Below are 24,120 nucleotides of genomic sequence, written 5' to 3'. Positions count from 1 at the left end.
AAATAACACATAAAACCTAAAATAACACAAACATATAGTAAAAGCAGGAATGATATGATAAATATACAGCCTATATAAAATAGAAATATTGTATATACAGTGTAGTCTCACTTATCAAAATCGGGAAAACAGCGAGCCAAAATCGATGTGGAGGAAAAAAATCGGTACGTACACACATGCGCACACGACTGCCCGCACAAGGCTTCACGGTCATCATAGTCTTTCTCGAGATAAACACACGTATAAAGTGGGCGTCTTTTTTCGTAAAAGCGAAAATCCTCTTTGGTTAGCGACAACAGGTACTAATGTAGGCCTTTTGTAACAGCGAGCTGTCGTAAAGTGAACGTTTGAAAAACGGGGGCCACCTGTATACTCTCCACCATATATCAATTGAAGTTTGTCAAAGATTTAGATGTCATGCCAAATCTTCACAAACTCCTAAGGAAGTATAGGCACTGCCATGTTTTCTTCAAAGTTGCACTTAACGTGCTGAACCCAGGACAGGTCTTCTGGGATGATAGTAATGGTAGAGACATTCTCCACCTCTGGTCCCCTGATAAGGACTGGCTCATGAACCTCTGGTTTCCTCCTCCTGAAGTCAATAACTGGTTCCTTGATCTTGCTGACATTGAGTTAGAGGTTGTTGTTGTGGCACCACTCAACCAGATTTTCAGTCTCCCTCCTATATGCTAATTGGTCACCACCTTTGATTCAGCCTATAACTGTGGTGTCGTCAGCAAACTTGAATATAGCATTTGAGCTGTACTTCCACACAGTCATAATGTCAAGCAAGTAAAGCAGCAGGCTGAGCACAAGCACGAGAAAATCTCAGGTGCTGGAAATCCAAAACAGCACAAACAAAATGCTGGAGGAACTCAGCAGGTCAGGCAGCATCTATGGAATAGAGTTGAGGTTTCGGACTGAGACCCTTCTTCAGGACAGAGAGGGAAGGGAGGGAGATGCCCAAATGAAAAGGTGGGGGGAAGAAAGAAAGAGGCTAGATGGGAGGTGATGAGTGAAGCCAGGTGGGTGGGAAAGATCAAGGGCTAGAGAAGAAAGAATCTGATAAGAGAGGGGAGGAGACCCTGGGGGAAATGATAGGCAGGTGAGAAGTACTAAAAGGTGAGAATGGGGAATAGAGGAAGTGGGGACGGGGTGGAGAATTTTGTTGACTGGTAGGAGATATCGATATTCATACCGACAGGTTGGATGATACCCAGATGGTATATAAGGAGTTACTCCTCCACCCTGAAGGTGGCCTCATCTTTGCATGAGGAGGCCATGGATCAACATGTTGGATTGGGAATAAGAATTAAAATGTTTGGCCATGTGGAAGTCCCACTTGTAGTAGAAGTGGTTGACGAAATGGTCTCCCAATTTAGAAGGCTAACCACACAGCCTTGTGGTGCTCCTGTGATGTTGGAGATTGAGGAGGAGATGTCAATCCATCTGACTGGGGTCTGCAAGTGGAAGTGGCTAGCTTAGTTTTTCCTTGATCTTTTGAAATAGGAATTTATTTGAAGTGAATTTCTGTTGGAAAAGAAATGCTCATGATCTCCATTTCCCACACAGACTTTGTTTTCTAACTTTTAATAATATGCTTTCATACTTTTATTTCTTACTTTCTTTTGAGTGGTGGCTTTTCTTATTGTGTATTACATACTTATACACAGTGCCTATAAGAATTATTAACCCCCCCCCGAAAGGTTTCATGTTTTTTTGATTTACAACATTGAATCACAGTGGATTTAATTGGATTTTTTGACACTGATCAACAGAAAAGACTCTTTCATGTCAACATGAAAATACATTTCTACAAATTAGTCTAAATATATTGCAATTATTAAAGTCGGTATTTAGTAGATGCACCTTTGACAGCAATTGCAGCCTTGAGCCTGTATGGATAATTCTCTATCAGCTTTACATGTCTAGATACTGGAATTTTTCCCCATTTTTCTTTACAAAACTGCTCAAACTCTGTCAGATTACATGGAGATCATTAGTGAACAGCCCTTTTCAAGTCCAACCACAAATTCTCAATTGGATTGAGGTCTGGACTCTGACTTGGCCTCTCCAGGACATTAACTTAATTTTTAAGCCACTCCTGTGTAGCTTTCGCTTTATGCTTGTGGCCATTGTCTTGTTGGGAAACAAATCTTTCCCTAGTCGCAGTTCTCTTGCAGACTTTCCTCCAGGATTTCCCTGTATTTTGTTGCATTCATTTTAACCTTTTCCTTCACTAGCCTTCCAGGGCCTGTTGCAGTGAAGCATACCCACAGCATGATGCAGCCACCACCATATTTCACAGTAGGGTTGGTGTGTTTTAGTTGATGTGCAGTGTTTGGCTTATGTCAAACATAGCGTTTAGTCTGTTGGCCAAAAAGCTCAATTTTGGTTTCATCAGACCATAGAACCTTCTTCCAGCTGACTTCAGAGTCTCCCACATGTCTTCTGGCAAACTCTATATGAGACTTCATGTGCACTTTTCTCAACAGTGGCTTTCTCTTTGCCACTCTCCCATAACGCTGCAACTCGTGAAGCACCCAGGCAACAGTTGTTGCATGTGCAATCTCTCCCATCTCAGCCACTGAACATTGTAACTCCTCCAGAGTTGTCATTGGCCTCCCTTACTATTTCCCTTCTTGCACGGTCACTCAGTCTTTGAGGACAGCTTGCTCTAGGCAGATTTACAGTTGTGCCATATTTCCATTTCTTGATGACTGACTTAACTGTACTCTAAGGGATGACCAGTGACTTGGAAGTTTTCTGTATCCATCTTCTGACTGTGCTTTTCAATAACCTTTTCACAGAGTTGCTTGGAGTGTTCTTTTGTCTTCATGGTGTAGTTTTTGCCAGATACAGACTCACCAGCAGTTGGACCTTTCAGATACAGGTGTATTTTCACTACAATCAATTGAAACACCTTGACTGAACACAGCTGATATCCATTTAACTAATTATGTGACTTCTAAAAGCAATTGGCTGCATGGTGATGATTTGGTGTGTCATATTAAAGGGAGTGAATACTTAAGCACTCAATTACTTTGTGTTTTATATTTGTAATTAGTTTAGATCACTTTATAGAGATCTGATTTCACTTGACATGAAAGAGTCTTTTCTGTTGCTCAATGTCAGAAAAGCCAATTAAATGCACTGTGATTCAGTATTGTATAGTTGCTTATCTATATATTTCTCACTTTATGTTTTGCTTTTTCCTGTATACTCAAACATATTTCTAAAATCTGTGTGGAGGGATACAATGATCTCTCTTTGTTCACTTATCTAAACTATATTGGTTCCATGACTTTTATCTTTGTTTCCTGATCTTGATTTGCCACGTCATCTTGAACTGATTATTCCAATCCTGTAATGTTATTTTTTTTATTTTCGGCTTTATAATTCTGCGTGGGTTGAAATCAACCAACAAAATATGTTCTGCTTAAAAATCTGAGCCTCTTTCATGAGAAGTTTCAACATGGAAAGGAGGCTTTGCAGATTATTGAGGTTTTTGTCAATTTTGTGGTAGGAGAATCTCATTTCCCAGACCTTTCCTTTCAATTGAAGAAAAAACAAATCTTTTCATGAATTGAAAGTGTTTTTTGTTATCTTTCAAATGTTTTTCTTGTATGAAAAAGTTGATTCTACTATAATGCTTCCTTTCTAAATTATTAGGAGTTAATTTATTTCATTTAATAGGTCAAGGCTTCTCTTTTGTAATTGACAAACATTACAGGAAATTTATATTGTTATTCTGGGACAACAATGTTTACAGGCAAAACAGTAAAAAATATACTCACTGGGGCACTTCATTAGATACATCTGTTTATATGCTCATTTATGAAGCTTTCTAATCAGCTAATCATGTGGTGGCAACTCAATGTATAAAAACATGCAGACATGGTCAAAAGAGTCAGTTATTGTTTAGACCAAACATAAAAGTGGGGAAGAAATGTGATCTAGTCATTTTGACCGTGGAATGATTGTTAGTACCAAAGATGGTGGTTTCAGTATCTCAGAAATTGCGGATCTTTTGGGATTTTCATGCACATCAGTCTCTGGAATTTACAGAGAATGGTGCGAAAAGAAAAAAAAAATCTAGAGCAGCAGTTCTGTGGGCAAAAATGCCTTGTTATAAAGAGAGGTTGGAGGAGAATGGCTAGACTGGCTGATGCTGACAGGGAGGTGACAGTAACTCGGGTAACCACGTATTACAATAATGTTGAGCAACAGAGCATCTATAAATACATGACACGTTGAACCTTGAAGTGGATGGGCTACAGCAGCAGAAGACCATGAACATCGTCTCAGTGGCCACTTTATTAGATATAGTTGGTGCCAAACAAAGTGGTCACTGATTGTATTTTGTTGCTTCACTGGAGCTCTGTCAAATAAATAAAATTAATACACAAGGGCTTATTAGGGCAGGTGATCAATAGTTTAGACCACTTCCATGTAGATGTTTTTTGAAATTCCTGAAGGACAGTCTGGGTTGAGAGGTGGCAGATGGAGTTCCACCCAGATAAATGTGAGGTGGTTCATTCTGGTAGGTCAAATAGGATGGCAGAATATAGCATTAATGGTAAGACTCTTGGCAATGTGGAGGATCAGAGGGATCTTGGGGTCCAAGGCCATAAGACATTCAAAGCAGCTGCGCAGCTAGACTCTGTGGTTATGAAGGCATATGGTGCATTGGCCTTCATCAACTGTGGGATTAAATTTAAGAGCCGAGAGGTAATGTTACACCTATATAGGACCCTGGTCAGACTTCACTTGGAGTACTGTGCTCAGTTCTTGTCACCTTCCTACAGGAAGGATGTGTGGAAACTTATAGGAAGGGTGCAGAGGAGATTTACAAGGATGTTGCCTGGATTGGGGAGCATGCCTTACGAGAATAGGTTGAGTGAACTCTGCCTTTTCTCCTTGGAACATTGGGGGATGAAAGGTGACCTGATAGAGGTGTATAAGATGATGAGAAGCATTGATTGTGTGGATAGTCAGAGGCTTTTTTCCAGGGCTGAAATGGCCAATATGAGAGGGCACAATTTTAAGGTGCTTGGAAGTAGGTACAGAGGAGATGTCAGGAGTAAGTTTTTTATGCAGAGAGTGATGATTGTGTGGAATAGGCTGCCTGTGAAGGTGGTGGGGGTGGATACGATGGGTCTTTTAAGAAACTCCTGGATGGGTACATGGAGCTTAGAAAAAATAGAGGGATGTGGGTAATACTAGGTAATTTCTAAATAAGTACATGTTCAGCACAGCATTGTGGGCCGAAGGGCCTGTTTTGTGCTGTAGGTTTTCTATGTTTCCAAGAGCGTGGTTACTAACGGTATAGGGAATCAGTTCAGGAATGAATCCAGTATAGCAGGCCAACACATTTCCTGGAGAGAAAATGAGGCTTAGTAAGTTGATTAAAGTGAAGAGGGCAAGACACTGAAGAATAAATTTTGGAATAATTACAATGTTAAAATTGAGTTATTATTGTGGTTCTCCAACTATAGATGGTAGGTGTACAGGACTGATATTTGGGTCATGGTAGCAGAAGTTTGGACAATCTAAAGTTTATTGAATATGAACTGAGAAAGATCAGTAAGGGTTCATTGTTCACATAAATAATAGTGTGTGTAATAAAAATTTGAATAAATATTTTGGGAGGAGATGAGGTGAGGCATTTCCTGGAAAGTAAGGAAATGTCATGGAAATAGATCAGAGTCTGAAACTTTACCTGGAATCAAATATGACACTGAGTTTGTCATCAAATTTTCTATCATCTGCAAACATAGCAATCATACCTGCATTTAAATGTTGAATGACTGACAGGTGACATGAAAGGAGGTAGTATAGATGTAGTAAAGAAGCCATTACTAGTAATTCTGACTAGATGGATTAAACTGGATGTATGCTAGTCTATATGGAAGTATCCAGAAATGCATTTATTAACATTTTATGTGAAAAATAAATTCTATACTTCCTTTTATCTAGTATGAAATATACACTGAGTGGCCACTTTATTAGATACACCTGTGAGCTAAGTAAATTTTAACTGTGGAATGATTTTTGGTGCTAGACGGAATGGTTTGAGTATCTCAGAATTGGCTGATCTGGGATTTTCACGTTCAGCAGTCTCTAGCGCTTACAGAGAATGGTGCAAGAAACAAAAAAACATTGAATGAGTGGCTTTTGTGTGAGCAAAAACACATTGTTAATAAGAGAGGTCATTGGAGAATGGCGAGACTAGTTAAAGCTGATAGGAATGTGACAGTAACCCAAATAACCATACATGACAACACCAGTTTGCAGAGGACCATCTCTGAATATACAAACCTCGAAAGGGATGGGCTACCGCAGCAGAAAACCACATTGGGCTCCACTCATGCACCTAATAAATGGCCACCGAGTGTATTTAAACCAATGACCTATTAGGTACTGTTTTTGAGGAGATTTTCCCTTCTTAATTATTATTGAGTTACTTTAATTTTATAGAATATTTTTCAGTTTTAGAAATACTTAGAATTATTGTATCTGATCTTGTTGGAATATTAATTTTGAAACTGATTCCTGGATGGTTAAGTCTGTTTATGCAAAATACTAAAGAACAGTCAGAGGGTTGTTCAACAGGGAAACAAACTCTTTGACCCAATTTGTACATTCTAACTAAGAAGTCTTCCTAAGCTAATTACTGTTTGCTTCCATTTGGACCACATCCCTTCCAAATCTTTCCAATCCCTGAACCTGTCCAAATATTTTTAACTAGTATAATTGTACCCACCTCTACCACTTTCTCTGGCAGCTCCTTCCATACACCCACCACCCTCCTATGTATAAAATACTCGCTTCTCAGACCTCTTTACTCACGGTTAACCTATACCCTTTTGTCTTAAATTCCCCTATCCTAGATAAAAGACTGATTGCACGCGTTGTCCATGCCCCTAGTGACTTTTATAAACTTCCTATAAGATCACCTCTCAGTCTCCTTTGCACTAGGGAAAACAGTCCAGCAACTCCTGTTTCTTATAATTCAAACCCTCCAATCCCAGCACCATCCTTCTGGATCTTTTCTTGTCCTCTGTCAGGTAATCACATCCATCCGATTGAATAGTGATTTGAGCTGCACCCAGTATTCTAGGTGTTGTCTCACCAATGTCCTATAGAGTTGTAACATGTTACCAGCTCTTGTGTCCAGTAGCTCATCTGATGAAGTTGAGCATGCCATACACCTTCACTTTGTCTATGTTGCTAGTTTGAATACTGGGGGCAGTAACACTTTGTGTACTGAAAACAATAACACTTATGTTCAAATAAGTACGTAAAATTCAGTCCATTTGCCAGTGCATATTCTATTGGTTCATTTAACTTAATTTGTATTATAATCTTTTTAACCGTTTAATTCAATGTAGGATGCAGTTCAGGTGCTTTTGAAACATTCTGCTGATGTAAATGCTCGTGACAAAAACTGGCAGACTCCATTACATATTGCTGCTGCAAACAAAGCTGTGAAGTGTGCAGAAGCACTGGTTCCTCTTCTAAGTAACGTAAATGTCTCCGACCGAGCTGGGAGGACTGCTTTACATCATGCTGCCTTCAGTGGACATGTAGAGGTATTGTATTAACACTATATGAAAATTATCTAACATGCATAATTTGAATTCCAGAAGTTCTAAAAATTACTTTCTTTGTACAGACTGAACAGTTATGAAACTTTTTAAAAGTTTTATACACTGATGTATGACTTGCATGCAAATTCATGTTTACATTTGACTTTGTAAAGTATATTTTTGGGGTCATCTTGTTCATACAAAATCCATAACAGAATAGTACGAAATTTTCAAGCTGCCTGGCTGAGGGAGAAGCTGAAGAACCAAATGTTTATAAAGATAAATGGCAATTCTATGTGCTGGTTCTATAAGCGTAGCGGCAGATTTCATATATACTTTTAAAACTATTAATAGTTTAGGAAACTTTATAATTTCAATTAAACTATCGGATTGCAATTTTTGTGCTTCACATTTTGAATGTACAACCACTATATCAGTATTGTGATCTTTGAGCCTGGTTGTACATTCTAAAATGTACTGCCAGTGTATGTTTAATTCTAACTTCTCAAAACTGAATTATCACCAAGATGAATCCAGTAGTATGCCTTATCATTGAAGAATCCTCTTTAATAAATTGCATAAAACATTTCAGGCCCAATGTGCTTTTGGTTACTTTGTGCACCAACACAATTGTTTTTCCTAACTACAAACATTTTGGAAGAATCATCAGGATTCTCATTTGCAAAAGACATATTTAAACTTGAAAAATGTGTACATTGTCAGCATAAGCTGAATTTTAACAAAAGCAATTTTTTTTTTAGATGGTTAGCTTACTTCTATCGAGAGGTGCCAACATCAATGCCTTTGATAAGAAGGACCGACGTGCTATTCACTGGGCTGCGTACATGGGTATGTTGTTACAATGATCTTCATGTTCAATCTGTTAAATTTTCACAATTGGCCACTCCTTGAAATTTTAAATTTGATTGTTTCTTATGGAAAAATAGAGATGAATATTTAGTTTTATGGGAATGTGTGGGGTTTGAAAAATATGCAGCCAGACATGTAGTGGAATAGGGTGTTTGAAAGGGCCCACATTTGTTAGGAGTGTGTGCTTAAACAAGCTAGCAGTAAAGCTGGCACTTCTGAATACATTCTGTATGAAATGCAGTTTGTGGAGTCCAAATTCTATGTAAAGCTTTTATTTTATTTTTACATTTTATATATTTTTTTAAAAACTATGTTATAATGTCTTATCAACTTTGGAGATCTCCCATCCACAGTCACCAACCTTGTAGTTCCCTTACCCCACACTACTTGTTTCTATCTCCTACCCAAGATCCACAAACATGACTGTCCAGGTAGACCCATTGTGTCTGCCTGCTCCTGCCCCATTGAACTTGTGTCTGCATATCTTGACTCCATTTCATCCCCCTTGGTTCACTTCCTCCCCACCTGCATCTACAGCACTTCATATGCTCTCAATCTCCTCAACAACTTTAAATTATTTGGGCCTGATTACCTCATTTTCGCCATTGATGTCCGGTCCCTTTATGCTTGTATCCCACATCAAGAATACCTTAAAGCTCTCTGCATCTTTCTTGACAAGACTTGAATAGTTCTTCTCTACCATCATCCTCTATCTGGTCAAACTGGTCTTCACCCTCAACAATTGCTCTTTCAGCTCCTCCCACCTTCTCCAAACTTGCCATGGGCTCCAGCAACACCTGCCTTTTTGTTCACTATGTGGAACAGTCCATGTTCTAAGCCTTCCCTGGTAATGCTCCCTAAGTCTTTCTTTGCCTCATTGATAACTGCATTGTTGCTGCGTCATGCTCCCAAAGCTGAGCTCTTCAATTTCATCAACTTTACTTCCAACTTCTACCCTACCCTTAAATTCCCTTGGTCCATTTCTGACATCTCTCTTCCCTTTCTTAATCTCTCTGTCTCCATCAGTGGAGACAAATTGTCTGCCAAAGTCTTTTGTAAACCCACCGATTCCCACAGCTAGCTTGACTACCTCTTCCTACCCTGTTTCCTGTGGAAAAAAAAAATACTATTCCCTTTTCTCAGTCCTTTCATATCAGCTGCATGTATTCTCAGGACGAGGGTGTCCTTTTCAGGACATCATCAGTGACCTCCTCCTTCAACCAATGGGATTTTTCTTCATCCACCATTGATAATGCCCTCACCCTCATCTCCTCCATTTCCCGCACATCTGCACTCACCCCATCTTCCCACCACCGTAAAAGGGCAGATTTCCTCTTGTCGTCTCCTACCACCCCATGAGCCTCTGCAACATCCGCAGTCTTCAACAGGACCCTACCACTGAACACATCCCCCCCATCCATCTCCACAGAGATCACGCCTTCTGTGAATCCCTTGGCCATTTGTTCCTCTTTACTAATCACCCATCAGGCTCTTATTCCTGCAAGTGGCAGAAGATCTACATTTCCCATTCATCTCCTCCCTCACCCCCATTCAAATCCCCAAATAGTCCTTCCAGATGATGCACCACTTCACCTGTGAATCTGTTGAGGTTGTCTGCTATATCTGGTGCTCCTGATGTGGCCTCCTCTGCTGCATTGGTGAGACCTGATGTAGACTGAAGGAACTACTTTGTCAAGGACATCAGCTCCAACCGCAAAAAGTGGAATTTCCCTGTGGCCAACCATTTCAATTCCTATCCCATTCTCATTCTGAGTTGTCAGTCCTTGGCCTTCCTCTCTGGCACGATAAAGCCATTCTCAAATTGGAGGAGCAACACCTCATATTCTGTCTAGGTAACCTCTAGCCTGATGGCATGAACATTGATTTCTCCAACTTCCAGTAATTTTTCCCCTCCCCTCCCTCCTCTTCATTTTCTCACTCTAGCCTCTTACCTTGTCTGCTGTCCTATCAGATTCCTTCTCCAGCCCTTTGCCTTTTCCATTTATCACCTCCCAGTTTCCTACCTCACCCCCATCTCCCTCCCACCACCCACCAGACTTCACCTGTCACCTTCCAGCTTGTCCTCATCCTCCTTTCCCCTTCCCCCACTTTTTTTTTATTCTGACATCTTCCCCCTTCCTTTCCAGTCCTGATGGGCTGGGAATTACAACTATTTATTCTTTTCATAGATGCTGCCTGACCTGCTGAGTTCCTCATGCATTTTGTGTGTGTTGCTCTCGTGTAATAATGTTGTCCTTTTGTTTCACTTTAAATTTAAATACATAAAAGGTATGGAAGCAGCCAATTCTGCTAGATGGACCATGCTGCATTCTATGTTATTCATGAACTCTCAACCACCCTGCAGTTCCATCCTGTTTCATCTTGCTTTTTCAAAGCATTCTCTCCTCCATTATGGATGTATCTGGTTCTTCCAAAGGGCATCACTGCTGTTTATCTTAACAGTTCCTATTTAGAGAATTCCAGATGGTAAAACACTTCAGGGTACAGAGATTTTTCTAAAATCTCTTATTAGATTTATAGATGGCAAAGGTGTTACAATAGAACCTTCCCTAAAGCTTTGGAATTTTCGAAAACTAAAACCGATATCTCCACTTTATCAAACTAAACACTTCTAATATGTTACGAATGTGCCACAACTCTGAGGGGCCGAAGGGTACAAAGTAGCCCCCACCTTTTTGAGAATCGCAAGATCGCTATTAATTCAGGTCTGGGGACCCAGGAAATGAGAGAGAATCCTCAAGGGTTTGGAATGTAGTCCTGCCCTCAGCGAGACAAAGCCACGGATACCGGCCATTGTCTCTTGGAGATGGAATTGTGTATTGAGTACTGTACTATTCATTGAAGCCCTCAGGGAATGACCAGAGTGGGCTGATTGAAGGATTGCATCATCCCAACCTGATTGACATCTGAGACCCCATGAGTAAGGATAAAAGAGGGTCTGGGGAACAACCCCTTTAGACGCACCAGGAGAAACGCTAGAAATCCCGTGACAGCGTTTAATAGCGACAGCCGGTGGGGGGCCCGCGTGCGTCCTTTTCCAGTTGCCTCGGAATTGGCGGGCCTTACCACGGAAGAACGGCTTTAGCTAAAAGGAGTGTTACGTACCCCGTAACTGGGTCACTTACCAGCAAAGATAGAGAGGTCCTTTGAAGTCTGATGGTACTATTTTTAAAAGTATTTATTGATAAAGGGGCACAAAAATAAGATTAATGCAAACATACAGATAACATACGTCGTCAATACTAAATCTAAAAGCGCGGGTATAATAATAATCAATAAGAAATAGCTCTATCGTTGTCTAGGGGATAATGTATTGTCCGATGGAAATATAACAGTTACTGTTAGTTCGTTCAAGCTGCAGCGTTTTGGGTTTAAGAGAGAGACGGTTTAAACTTGCCCAGGTCTTTTATGATGCCAATCCTTTGAGTCAGGGGAGTTGGTTTCCCCGTTGTTAGCTAAAAGCTGTTTTCCGTGGTACCAGCCACCAGACCCAGGCAACGGAACTGAACGCACGTTGCCTCCTTCAAATGGCTTCCCGCTATTACGGGATCGCTAGCGTTTCTTCTGGTGCGTCTGAGGGGCTTTTCCCACAGACCCTCTTTTATCCTGACTCACAGGGTCGCAGATGTCAATCAGGTTGGGGGTGATGCAATCCCTCCCTCAACCAGCCCACTTTGCCTGAGGGCGTTCACGTAGCATAGTCTCCAATCCACAAATTCGCCTTCCGGAGACAATGGCCATGTCCCGTGGCTTTATATCGCCGGGGGTACGAGACATTCCGCACGTCTCTCTCTCTCATTTCCTGGGTCCCCTGACCCAACCCAATAGTGAACTTGCAATTCTCACAAAGGAGGGGGCTGCAGGCATAACAGGAGAAACCCAACACCAACGGAACTCTGGAAGGATCGACATCATAAAAAGGAAAAGCTGGCAAGTTTCAAAAATCCCTCTCGTGACTCCAACCAAAGGCTGCCGCCTGCATGAACTTGAGTGACTTTTATATTTCCATCGGACAATACATTACCCCCTAGACAACGATAGAGCTTATTTCTTATTGATTACTATTATACCCGCACTTTTAGAGTTAGTATTGACAACGTATATTATCTGTATGTTTGCATTGATATTGTTTTTGTGTATTTTTACCAATAAATACTGTTAAAAATAGTACCATCAGACTTCAACGGACCTCTCTATCTTTGCTGGTAAGTGACCCAGTTACGGGGTTAGTAAAAAATATATTGAAATCCACTGAGAGAATTGTCAGACCACTGGTAACCGTTTATTCAGTACTATTTTCCTACCTGAAATTGCTGGAATTGAAAGAGATATCCAAAATATTGAAATCAGGACTGATGCAGGGTTTCAACTCGAAACACCAACAATTCCTTTTTGGTACAGTTGCTGCTGAACTCGCTGAGTTTTTCCAGCAGATTGTTTGTTACCACTGCATGTTAGTTAACTGAATTCTGAACCTAATATGTCATTTCAGTTTAGTTAGTTCTGTTTTGATGTCAGGATAGTCAGCTTTGGTCCATGCCATAAAAAAGGCTGGGAATCAATCCTCTTGAGGATTCTGACAGTTCAATAATTTGGGGTTTCAGCACAACACTTGTATCCCCATTGGCTTCTACCATTTCCTATTTTTTTTTAATGTTCAACCAAGCCAAAATGTGGTATTAGAGTGATGATTTGTTCTTGTCTATGATAAATGCCTTGAAAAGCATTATAGTTACTGAGGCTGAGTACAACCCTTTTCAAAATGTGTTTTCTTATTGACATGGTTCCAACAAAATTCCATTGTAAAATAGCTATTGGAATGCATTCTATAAGCTTCAGTAGCATAGTTATGTCAGAATACGTTCTGTCAATGTAGTCTGTCAATATTGTCAGTGACTGCATGTCATTCTTTTTATAGGTCACATTGAAGTGATTAAGTTGTTGGTAGCACATGGAGCTGAAGTAGCATGCAAGGATAAGAAAGCGTATACTCCACTTCATGCTGCAGCTTCCAGTGGGATGCTCAGTGTAGTCAAGTACCTGCTGGACCTTGGAGTTGATGTAAGTCGATGAGTTTCTGTGCATTTTGTTAAATGTGAGAATAATTCAATGACAGTTACATTTTCTGTAGTTTACTTATAGGTAAGAGTTCATTATAATGGACAAATTTTACCATATTTTGACCAAATATCCAAAATTTCTTACTCATGAGACATTGTTTTTTAAAAAAAACTCATGATGTTACATGCTAACATCATTAGTTTGTTCTTTTTGGGTGTTTTAAATAAAAGTTACAATATATTCTGCCAAGTAGTATCTAATTTCTTGTCATGAAATGTGATATCGCCTATATCTTATTATATCCTATATTGAAGTTCACCTTGACATTTTGAGTAAAATAGAAATTCTAATTCTCTATTTTTTGTAAAAGGCATGTAAATTTCTACAGCATTCTCTTCTCCTGCGTGAGAAATGCTGATAGATTCGAGTTGGGGCCATCAAAAAATCTTGTAATCTTAGAAGTAGAAAATAGTAGGAATACTTAGCAAATTTATAAAGCATCTATAAAACTAGTATTGTTGAGTTTTCTCTAGGGAGGTGCTGCCAAGTCCAAGTCATTGTAATATTTTATCTTTGTTGATATAGTTGCTAACTTAATTTGAACCATCTGCTTTTAAGAGACTGCTGTTGCATTTTTTTCCTATTTACCTTGAGGATAATTTTACTTGTTTAGCTTCTCTGAAAATTGTAGTTTCTGACAAATTAGTATTTTGCTCTTATTAATTGATTACATTAGCACCATCTTGTATCCAATTAATTTCATATTTATAGTGAATAATTTAGTTCAAAATCGTTGAAGTCAATATTAATGCAAAAACAGTTAAATGAGCCAAATTTAATAAGTTATCATTTCATTCCTCAGTGCATTGTTAAACAACTTTTGGCTAATGACAAAGAATGTTGACATTTTTAAAACTTGGGTTTGTTTCTTGTTTTGAACTGTGGAATTCTTTAGTTTTATGAGCAATGCAAGGTTTTTTTGTATGAAGTGTTGTGACCATTTACTGTTACATACTTCAACAGATTAATGAACCAAATGCATATGGAAATACCCCTCTTCATGTGGCTTGTTATAATGGTCAGGATGTAGTTGTGAATGAGCTCATTGACTGTGGAGCAAACGTCAACCAAGTGAATGAGAAGGGCTTCACCCCATTGCATTTTGCTGCTGCTTCAACACATGGTGCATTATGTTTAGAACTGTTGGTCAGTAATGGGGCAGAGGTGAATATTAAGGTAAGGAATATTACAGATCTATTGTGAGTGAATGGAAATAAAATCCTCATGCTTGCTTTGCTGAAAACTGGGCGGAATTAGAAGATGCGAAGATTTTATTTTTGGTGTCAGTAACTTCTTGAGAAATGTATATTTTTCATTATAATTTTTATTTATTAATGTTTTCTCTTGCAGATTGGATGTCTTGATTGAATTGTTAGCTTTCAAAAACCAGAGTAAACTCATGTAAAAGTTAGCTCCAAGCTATAGATTTTGGTTCTGGTTCAGATTTTGACAGAAGGAAATCAGTTTTCCCTCCTGAAACCTTATTTCACGATGTTTTGTTAAGCAGAGATCTTGCCTAACATAATGTAAATTGTGCAGTAGGTCATCTTAAGATTTAATATTCCCTGAACTACTTTTTTTCTCTAAGCCTATGCCTATATCGCTTTTCCTCTTCAATGTTTTAAAATCCAACTCAACTCTGTTGTCTTCCTCTCTAAATTTCTCCATGTTGTCATTATAACCAGCATTTGCTGAATATCCTTCCTTCATTCTGATTGATCTTGACATTATAGTTGCATCTTTACTTCCTGAAACCTTGCCTTTACTCAAATTGAACCTAATCCATTTGATCCTTTAAAACTGATGTGCAGCCCATCATTCTGTTGTCCCTTTCAAAGCTAATCTACATGCATCACAACCATAGCTGTGTCAAAACCAAAGCTCAGTGTAGCTCCTCCTAAATGCTGTGTTACCAGCCAGGACAGGGGTGAATTTTCTATATTTTTCTATTGAGAAACCCTCAGTGCCTCACAACTTTTTTTGTTCTCCCCCACATCTCTGTACTAAAGAAGAGCTTCAGTTTCTGGCTTCTTTTATGATTGTTCAAGGGTCATGCCCTGAGTAATTTCAGAGTGAACAGTTCCATTGAAATCTGATATAAAGTCTGAGGAAGTAGTACATTGTAAAAGGGAGCAGCTGGAATCTGCTGCTGCTTTGAATCTACTCCATCATTTGATGTGATAATCATTTAATCTAGACTTGGTAAAAAAGGGATTGAGCAAGGATAGTTGGCATGACTTGATGTCTGACAAATATAAGTGAATTTTTTTAAAGGTGTAAATGATGGGGGCAGCGTGGTTGATGTGGTTTATATGGACTTCAGTAAGGCTTTTGACAAGATCCCAAATGGATGCAAAGTTCACATGGTATAAGAGAGAGATTAATAGTGGAGAATTGCTTTTGTGATCGGAAACCTGTGACCATAAGTAAACCCCAGAGATCAGTCCCTCCGTTAACAGCTTGCATCCAGTTGCCACTTTATTCACATCTGTACACCTGCTTTTTAATACAACTATCTAATCAGTCAATCATGGGCAACAACTCAATACGTAACAGCATGCAGACATGGTTAAGAAGTTTAGTTGTTGTTCAGATCAAATATCAGAATGTGGAAGCAATATGATCTGAGTAATTTTGACTATGGAATGTTTGTTGGTGCCAGGGTGGTTTGAATATGTCAGAAACTGCTGATCTCCTGAGATTTTTATGCAGAACAGTCTCTAGAGCAAGGGTTCCTAACCTGGGGTCCATGGATCCCTTGCTTGGTGGTATTGGTCCATGGCATTAAAATGGTTGGGCACCCCTGCTGTGGAGTTCACAGAGAATGGTGTAAAAAAAAAAGTGAGCAGCAGTCCTGTGGGCAAAAATGCCTTGTTAGTGTGAGAGGTCATAGGAGAATAGCCAGTTACTGATAGCAAAGGTTTACATACATTTTCCAGCAAATACATGTAATATTAGATCATTTTTCTTAATAAATAAATGAACAAATATGATGTTTTCTGAGCCATTTATTTAATTTGGTTCTCTTTATCTCATTTTAAGACTTGTGTGAGATGTGTTCACATTTTAGATCCAGTGTTATTTCCAGTGCTGAGGAAGGATCTCGGCCTGAAACATTAACTGTTTATTCCTCTCATAGATGCAGACTGACCTGCTGGGTTCCTCCAGCATTTTGTGTCTGTTGCTTTGGAATTCCAGCATCTGTAGAATCTCTTGTGTTTATGAAGTATTGGCTAGACCAAAGTTGGAATATTATGGTGTTTCAGTCCTGTATTATTGGATCAGAATGATTGCACTAGAATGGGTGTAAATTCACCAGGATGTTTCTAGCTATAGGTGGTTTCAGTTAAGATGAGAAATTGGGTAGTTTGTTTACATTGGAGTAGAGGAGGGTGAGGATAGACCTGATGGAGGAATACAAAACTATGAAAGACAAAAAAAATTATATAGTTAGAAGCTTTTCCCCATGGCAGAACTTGTAGGTTTAAATAGAGGAGTATGAGTTTTACAGGGAATCAGAGGAAATTTTCCCCCCCACGTAGTAGGTGGTTGAGATCTGGAATGTGCTGCTAAGAAGAAGGTGCTCTTACAATCTTTTAAGAAGCATATGAATCACTAAGACAGAGAAGGCTATGGATCAAGAGCTTATAAATGGGGTTAGTGTAGATAGGTTGATAGAAATGGTCAGCATAGACATAATGGGCAAAAGGTCCTCTTTATGATTCTATGGATATCTGTGATACTCCGCAGTAGGGTCTTTAAGATGAGCACTTTTTGAAATTCTTGTATTTATAATGACGCGATTTATAATTTACACCTCTGTTTAAAAAGGGAGGGAGAGAGGCAAAAAAGGAAATACCTGCATTCATTATTGCCTGCTCAGATTTTGCTCAAGTTCTATCTACAAGTTTGCAGATGAAACAACCGCAGATAATGATGTGTCAGAGTACAAGGAAATCGAGAACTTAGCTATATCATGTCATAATAACAGTCTTTCCCTCAATGTCAGCAAAGCAAAAGAGTTGGTAGTGGACTTAAAGAAGAGGGGTGGCGCACATTTTTCTATCTACTTCAGAGAGGGTTGAGAGCTTCAGGTTCCTAGGAGTTAACTTCATCAGCAACCTGCTGTGGTCCAATCACATAGATGCCAGACCAAGAAAACTTGCCAACACGTCTTATCTTCTCAGGAGGCTAAGGAAATTTTTCATGTCCCCATCAACCCTTATGAAATTTTATCAATGCACTATAGAAGCATTACAGCTTGGTATGGTAATTACTCTGGCTGAGATCAGAAGAAACTGCAGACACTTGAGATCATAGCTGAACATATCATAGAAACCAGCCTGTCCACTATGAACTGTGTGCACTTCTCACTGCCTCGGTAAAACACAGTCAAGCACTTTACCCATACGGGAAACACTGTTTCCGAGTACGATAAGGTTAACTGTTGACCTCATACCTAATTATGACCTTGCACCTTATTGTCTGTCTGCACTGCACTTTCTCTGCACCTTTTATACTTTATTATGCATTCTGTTATCATTTTACCTTGCACTACCTTTATACACTGTTATAAACTGATCTGTACGCATAACATGCAAGACAGCTTTACACTGTACTTCAGTATTTGTGACAATAATAACCAATACCCGTCCCAAATCATGGCGGGGGTATGTAAATTCCTCACGGTACCCAAGGTCAAACTTGTGAACCTATAGTTCTGAGGCAGCATTACTAATTTTTTTGCCACCATGCTGCCCTCATGACTTTTAAACTTCCTTGACAATGAAATCAACCTTTTGTCATAACTTACATCATGAAGATTTAGTGAGATCTCTTACTCCAGAGAATGTAGGGACTCTGATTAATCCTTCCCTATGTCAGCAGTCAAGCTCTCAGTGATCAAACTAGTGATTTATCATTATATTACAACTAATGTGGATTTATTCTTCCTGATAAAGGATACCATTCCAGGCATGGTCTAAGCTTCTTGCAACAAAAGCCACTTTGCAATGCCTTCATATTGCAAAGGATCCATGTTCAAGGATTCATAAATGGCTCAGTACATGCCCTCCTTTTGATTTGCACGCCCTCTTCTTCTGTCTCCTCACTCTTAGGGGATCAGAACCTGCAATCCCAGACTTCAACAAAGTAGTAATGTAGCTCCTGGCTTTGTTAAGAGTGTCAAGGTAGAGGGAATAGTGAGAGTGATCCAAGCCTTGATTCATACAGTGGAGGAGTGCTCTTGTGGGGTCCTGAGCTTGGAGTTGGACAACAAAGGTGGAAAGAGTGTTCTCCAAAAGTCTGACTATAGGAGGGGTTTGTGGAATCTGAGCTCTGAAGTGGGGCTGAGGGCTGGAAGAGGCAAGAGCAGAAGCTATTGCTAAATGATTTTTGAAAGTTTTGGTTTTACCTTAGCATGCACACTTAATACTTAATAAATCTCTCTGGAAAGTCTATATCTATATGTTATAAGTACAGCATAAACAATTGTTACCATAGTTTTAGTTGTATGTTTCATTTGTAGTCTGGACTTCCTGTGGTGCAAAATTCTGAAGTGTAGGCATTACTTCAGCAATAAAGATGTACCTATCTGTATTTTGTCTTTTTATATCTCAATTCTTTCAACTGTTTTATCTTTTAGTGCAGTATTAATTTTATCAAATCTGTATGTCTACTGTTTTGTTCTGGTTTTACATGAGTGACAGCATACAATCTGGAATATGCCAGCAAATGGATTGTGAAAATGGATTCCAAATAAAACTGTAAATACAACAGGAATACAGGCCTAAAAGGAAAGAATGAGGGCATGGATTGATTAGAGAGCTGCAACAAAGCTTGCCTAATGGCCTCCCTCAATGTAGTGTCATTCTGCTGAAGTTAGGAGCAATCCAATTTCAGTCTATGATATTGAAATTTCACTTTATGCATATAAAAATTAACCAGAACAAATTACAATTACGCTGCTTATTGTCTAATCCAGTTTTTATGTGTATAAGAAGAAAATGGAGCTTGTGTTCACACATTACTTAATACTACCGATCTTATTTTCATTAACAAGTGACCTTGGCGCATGTTTTCGGATTCCTTTTAAAAGTAAATGTAAACAATAAGTATTATGTTTCCTGTGAATGGTAAGCTCCAGATTTTCATACCAAATTGGACACCATTTTAATTCCATTTTAGCTAATCAAAGTTAAATCTCATAATTCAAAGTGAGTTATTTTTATTATGATTGCTGGCTCCTTGGATGCAATTAATTTTGGCTGGCTGATTTATGGTTATATGGATTATCTTTATTTATTTTATTTATTGCAATACCTCACGGAACTGGCCCTTTGGGCCCTTTGAGCTGCACCACCCTGCAACCCTCAGTTTAACCCTAGCCTAATCATAGGACAACTTATAATGACCAATTAACCTATCAACTGGTACATCTTTGGAATACGGGAGGAAGCAGGAGCACTCAGAGGAAACACATGCGGTCACGGGGAGAACATACAAACTCCTTACAATGGCTGGGAATGAACCCAGGTCACTTCTGCTGTAAAGTGTTGTGCTAGCCAGTATACTACCATGCCACCCCTATTCCTGAATAAGCGCTGCTGTCAAGTTCACTGCAAATCAAAATTCAAAGTAAATTTATTTTCAAAATACATCTATGTTACCATGTGGAATGACATATGTGATATGCGAAAGTTTAAAGCATAATATAATTTGGATTTTTAGTTACTAGCAGTGGTAAATGAAATTTACATATTTGGGATGGTGATGAAACAGAGCCATTTTATGTTAAAATACAGTTTTGTCGCTATAATTACAGTATATGATTTATATCTGTTTTAGAGTAAAGATGGGAAGACTCCATTGCACATGACAGCAATTCATGGGAGATTCTCAAGGTCACAGACAATAATCCAAAACGGTAACTGACATTTTGTTAAAATTGTTACTAAACTTTTTAAGAACGTAGCTGTGAATGCCATATTCATTTTGTATCATTTGTATCTTAGTTTTGAGTAGCTTTTACTGTTTGACTGATAAAATGAGGGAATTTAGTTTTTTGAATCACTGGGATATTTTGGAATCTTATGGTTATAAAACTGTAACTACTCCAATCACCAATGCAGAAAGTGATAATAAAATTGCATTTAAAATATTGTATTTGACAAACCTGACTGTATGGATAATTATACTTTAACCATGCACTACAAATTGTAAGTAAAATGTAATATACCGATCGTGAATTCCCTTATTTACTGACTCCAATTGATCAATTATAGCTAACTAGTTAAAAGCAACAGTATAAAGTAAATGACTGATGATAGAATGAACACTTGCAGCTAGAAAGTGGAAAAAAACTGGGAAAATGGGAGAATATGCAACCTTATGAAACTGCTTTGCCATTCATTTGAGATCACTGGCTGACTTCATCTTTGATCTTGATACTTTTATTTCTAGTACCTTTGATCTTGGTGTTCAAAAATCTGACGATCTTGAATATGCTCAATGACTGCATTCACACCTATCTTGGGCAGAAAACTCCAAAATTTTACAACCCTTAGATAGAAGAATTTTCTTTTTTAAGTGGTCACTCCCTTTTCCTAAAATATAGATTGGTTTTGAATTTTCCTACCGGGGAATAATAGCATCTAGCCTCTTAAGCTCCTATAAGTCTAAAGTTGCAATTATGTTACATCTCATCTTTCTCAGCTCCAGACGGTTTAAGTCCATGTTACTTAATTTTTTGTTATAATGCAATCTATCATTGCAGAAAAATATGCAATGGGCCTTTGCTATACTGTCTTCAAAGTAAATATTTCCTTCCTTTCCCTCTGAAATCAAAATTTGCACATTGTACATTGGGTGTAGTTATGCCCAGTGTTCTTTACTCTTGTATTCCACCTTACTCTTGCATTCCATTGCTCTTGTAATAGCAGCCAGTATTTCATTTGCCTTCTCAATTACTGCTGTATGTACTTATATGTTAACATTCTCCAATTATCTTTTACCGTTCCTTTAGCTTGGCTGTGTCTATAATGGAGTGTCTATAATCAGAAGTCAGAGCTCTTATGATGAGGAATATAATATTTAGAGGGGATTTGAGGAAATTTTTCATTCAGGAAGTTAATGAAATTTGGAACACTGCCTGAAAAGGTGTCGAAGGCAGATATTCTCATGATATTTAATAAAGTTGAAAGTAAGTTTATTTTCAAGGTAGATGTATGCCACCACATACAACCCTGAGATTTGTTTACTCACGTGTTTAGAAGAGTAGTTGAAGTACCAAAGCATGGTAGGCAATGGGCCAAATGGGCTGAAAAATTTGATGAGTATAGTTGGGACCTAATGGCTAGCACAGACATGTGAGGCTGACGGTGTGTTTCCATACTATGTTACTTTGACACTTAGCAGACAACTCTTTTTTACAGCAATTTTCCATCAGTGTTGTCAGCAAACTTAGATGGTATTTTTTCATTTAAGTTGTGGTGAAATATGGTGCTTGTGGCAGTAAGGTTGTTCATCTTAAATATGTGACCAAAGAGGCAGTAGAATCTTTCCAAAGTGAGAAAGAAAGCTCATTTAACTGAATAAAATAGTCATTCACAAGTAAAAATAATGCTTAATGATTCTTATAGGACTCGTTAGTTTGGATGCAGCGGTCACAAATTTAGAAAAAAGAGTAGGCCATTTCAAACCAAGTGGAAGAAAATTATCTTCATTGGACAATAGTGAATTTTGGATTTCCTTCTTTCAGCAAGTTATGAAAGTTCAATGACTAAGTTTGTTCAGAATGGTGAGCAATAAATTTCAGTATGTTAAGGAAATTAGAGATAGAAGGACAGTGCAGGAAAATAGAATACAGGAGAAAGATTGACCATTATCTAAAAAGGCTATTTCTGCACATTGTTTTAATGCTTTTTTGTTCTAACATACAGTGCTTTGACAGGAGTTTGCACAAAGGAATTACAGCTGCCTCACATGTTCTGAAAGTCTTTTTCAACTTCCCATGTAACATTTTAATTTATCGTCTCATTGTAAAACTCTCAATATTTACATTATCATAGAAACACAGAGAATCAGAGCAGGCATAAGCCATTTGGCCCTTCAAGCCCACTCTGCCACTTAATGCAATCGTGGCTAATCTTCCATTTACAAACATACCTGTTCTCCCTATACCCAAGATGCCTAATGCGCCTAGAAATCTTTCTACCCACTTCTTAAATACCTTCCACAGGTTCACACCCCCCCCCCCCCCCCCCAAGTGGGGAAAAAGTTTCTCTTCTGGTCCTAGCTTGAGATATTAACTCAACCCTTCCACCACAATTCTTCTCAAGCCACCGGAGACATTCTAACTGCATCAATACTGTCAGGCCCTGTCAGAATTCCGTTTCATTCTTATAAACACTTCAGTGCAATCTAACCTACAATCCCAACTACTACTCCCATCCCAAGAATTAATTTAATGAATCTTTGCTGGTTTTTTCTGTAGGAAGAATATGCTTTGTAATGTAAGGAGAACAAGCCTGTACATGATACACCAGTTGTAATCCCTCCAAAGCCATCTATAATGTAGCATGACAGAGACATGCTATCTCTAACAACAGAGGTAGCTGTACAAAAAATATGTATGAGGATATCCAGGTTCCTTTTATATATTGATGTTCCCCAGTCTATCACCATTTAAATAATAATATGCCTTTCTGTGGTTCCCTATCAAAATGAATAACTTCATATTTATCCTTATGATGATCAGAATACTTAATAATTTTGAGGACCTTTTTCATGCCACCCAACAACCTTTCTGCCCTCAAGGGGATGCAGAAATCCATTTCTCGAGCAGCAATTTAGTCATGATTATTCCTAATGAGATATAGGTGAATTAAAGATGCACCTTTTAGACATTTGTCCTTTCACAACTGGATGCTTCCAAGTTCAAGTTCACTAGTTATGAAACTCTTTAGGTGGTCCATTATATTAAATCTTGCTTTTATGTTTTTTGTCTAGGTGAAAGACAAAGGACTCTAATATTTTTGACATCTTCAGCATCATGCAGCAGTTTTTTGATTAGTATAAGTAATACACATATTAATAGGGTATTTGAAGATCTGTTATTTTGCTGTGTTAAAGATACAGAATTTCATATATAGTAGTTTTAACCAAAATATTTGCATTTATCATATTTGAAATATAACCATTTATTTGCCATTGAGACCCTATTAGATCATAATTTTTTTAAAAATTTATTTTGTTTTAGCAATATAGTGGGGAGTGGGCCCCTCCATGCCATGTTGCCCCAGTAACCTCAACTAAACCTAACCTAATCACAGGGCAATTTGCAATCACCATTTAACCTACTCAGTATGTCTTTGAACTGTGGGAGGAATCTGGACCGCTAGGGAAAACCCACACATTCCACGGGGAGGACATACAGAGTCTCCTTGCAGAACAGTGCCATAATTGAACTTGAAACTCCAGAATGCCCTGCTGTGTAATAACGTCATGCTAACCACTA

The 24,120-nt window shown here is 38.6% G+C and overlaps 1 protein-coding gene across 3 annotated transcripts in view; it reads left to right on the top strand.

Annotated features, from left to right (window-relative positions):
- ankrd28b (ankyrin repeat domain 28b) overlaps positions 1–24,120 on the top strand; it is a 200,761-nt gene that overhangs the window by 102,354 nt on the left and 74,287 nt on the right. For all 3 annotated transcript variants that reach the window (XM_073054413.1, XM_073054412.1, XM_073054411.1), the window contains 5 exons: positions 7,395–7,595; positions 8,354–8,441; positions 13,402–13,544; positions 14,568–14,780; positions 20,451–20,529. In XM_073054413.1, coding sequence (XP_072910514.1) covers positions 7,395–7,595; positions 8,354–8,441; positions 13,402–13,544; positions 14,568–14,780; positions 20,451–20,529 — 724 coding nt within the window. The remainder of the gene's footprint in view (positions 1–7,394; positions 7,596–8,353; positions 8,442–13,401; positions 13,545–14,567; positions 14,781–20,450; positions 20,530–24,120) is intronic.

The sequence above is a fragment of the Hemitrygon akajei genome, chromosome 8, assembly GCF_048418815.1.
Source record: "Hemitrygon akajei chromosome 8, sHemAka1.3, whole genome shotgun sequence".
NCBI lineage: Eukaryota > Metazoa > Chordata > Chondrichthyes > Myliobatiformes > Dasyatidae > Hemitrygon > Hemitrygon akajei.
The sequence above is the reverse complement of the archived record's forward strand: the minus strand, read 5'-3'. Positions and strand labels throughout refer to the sequence as shown.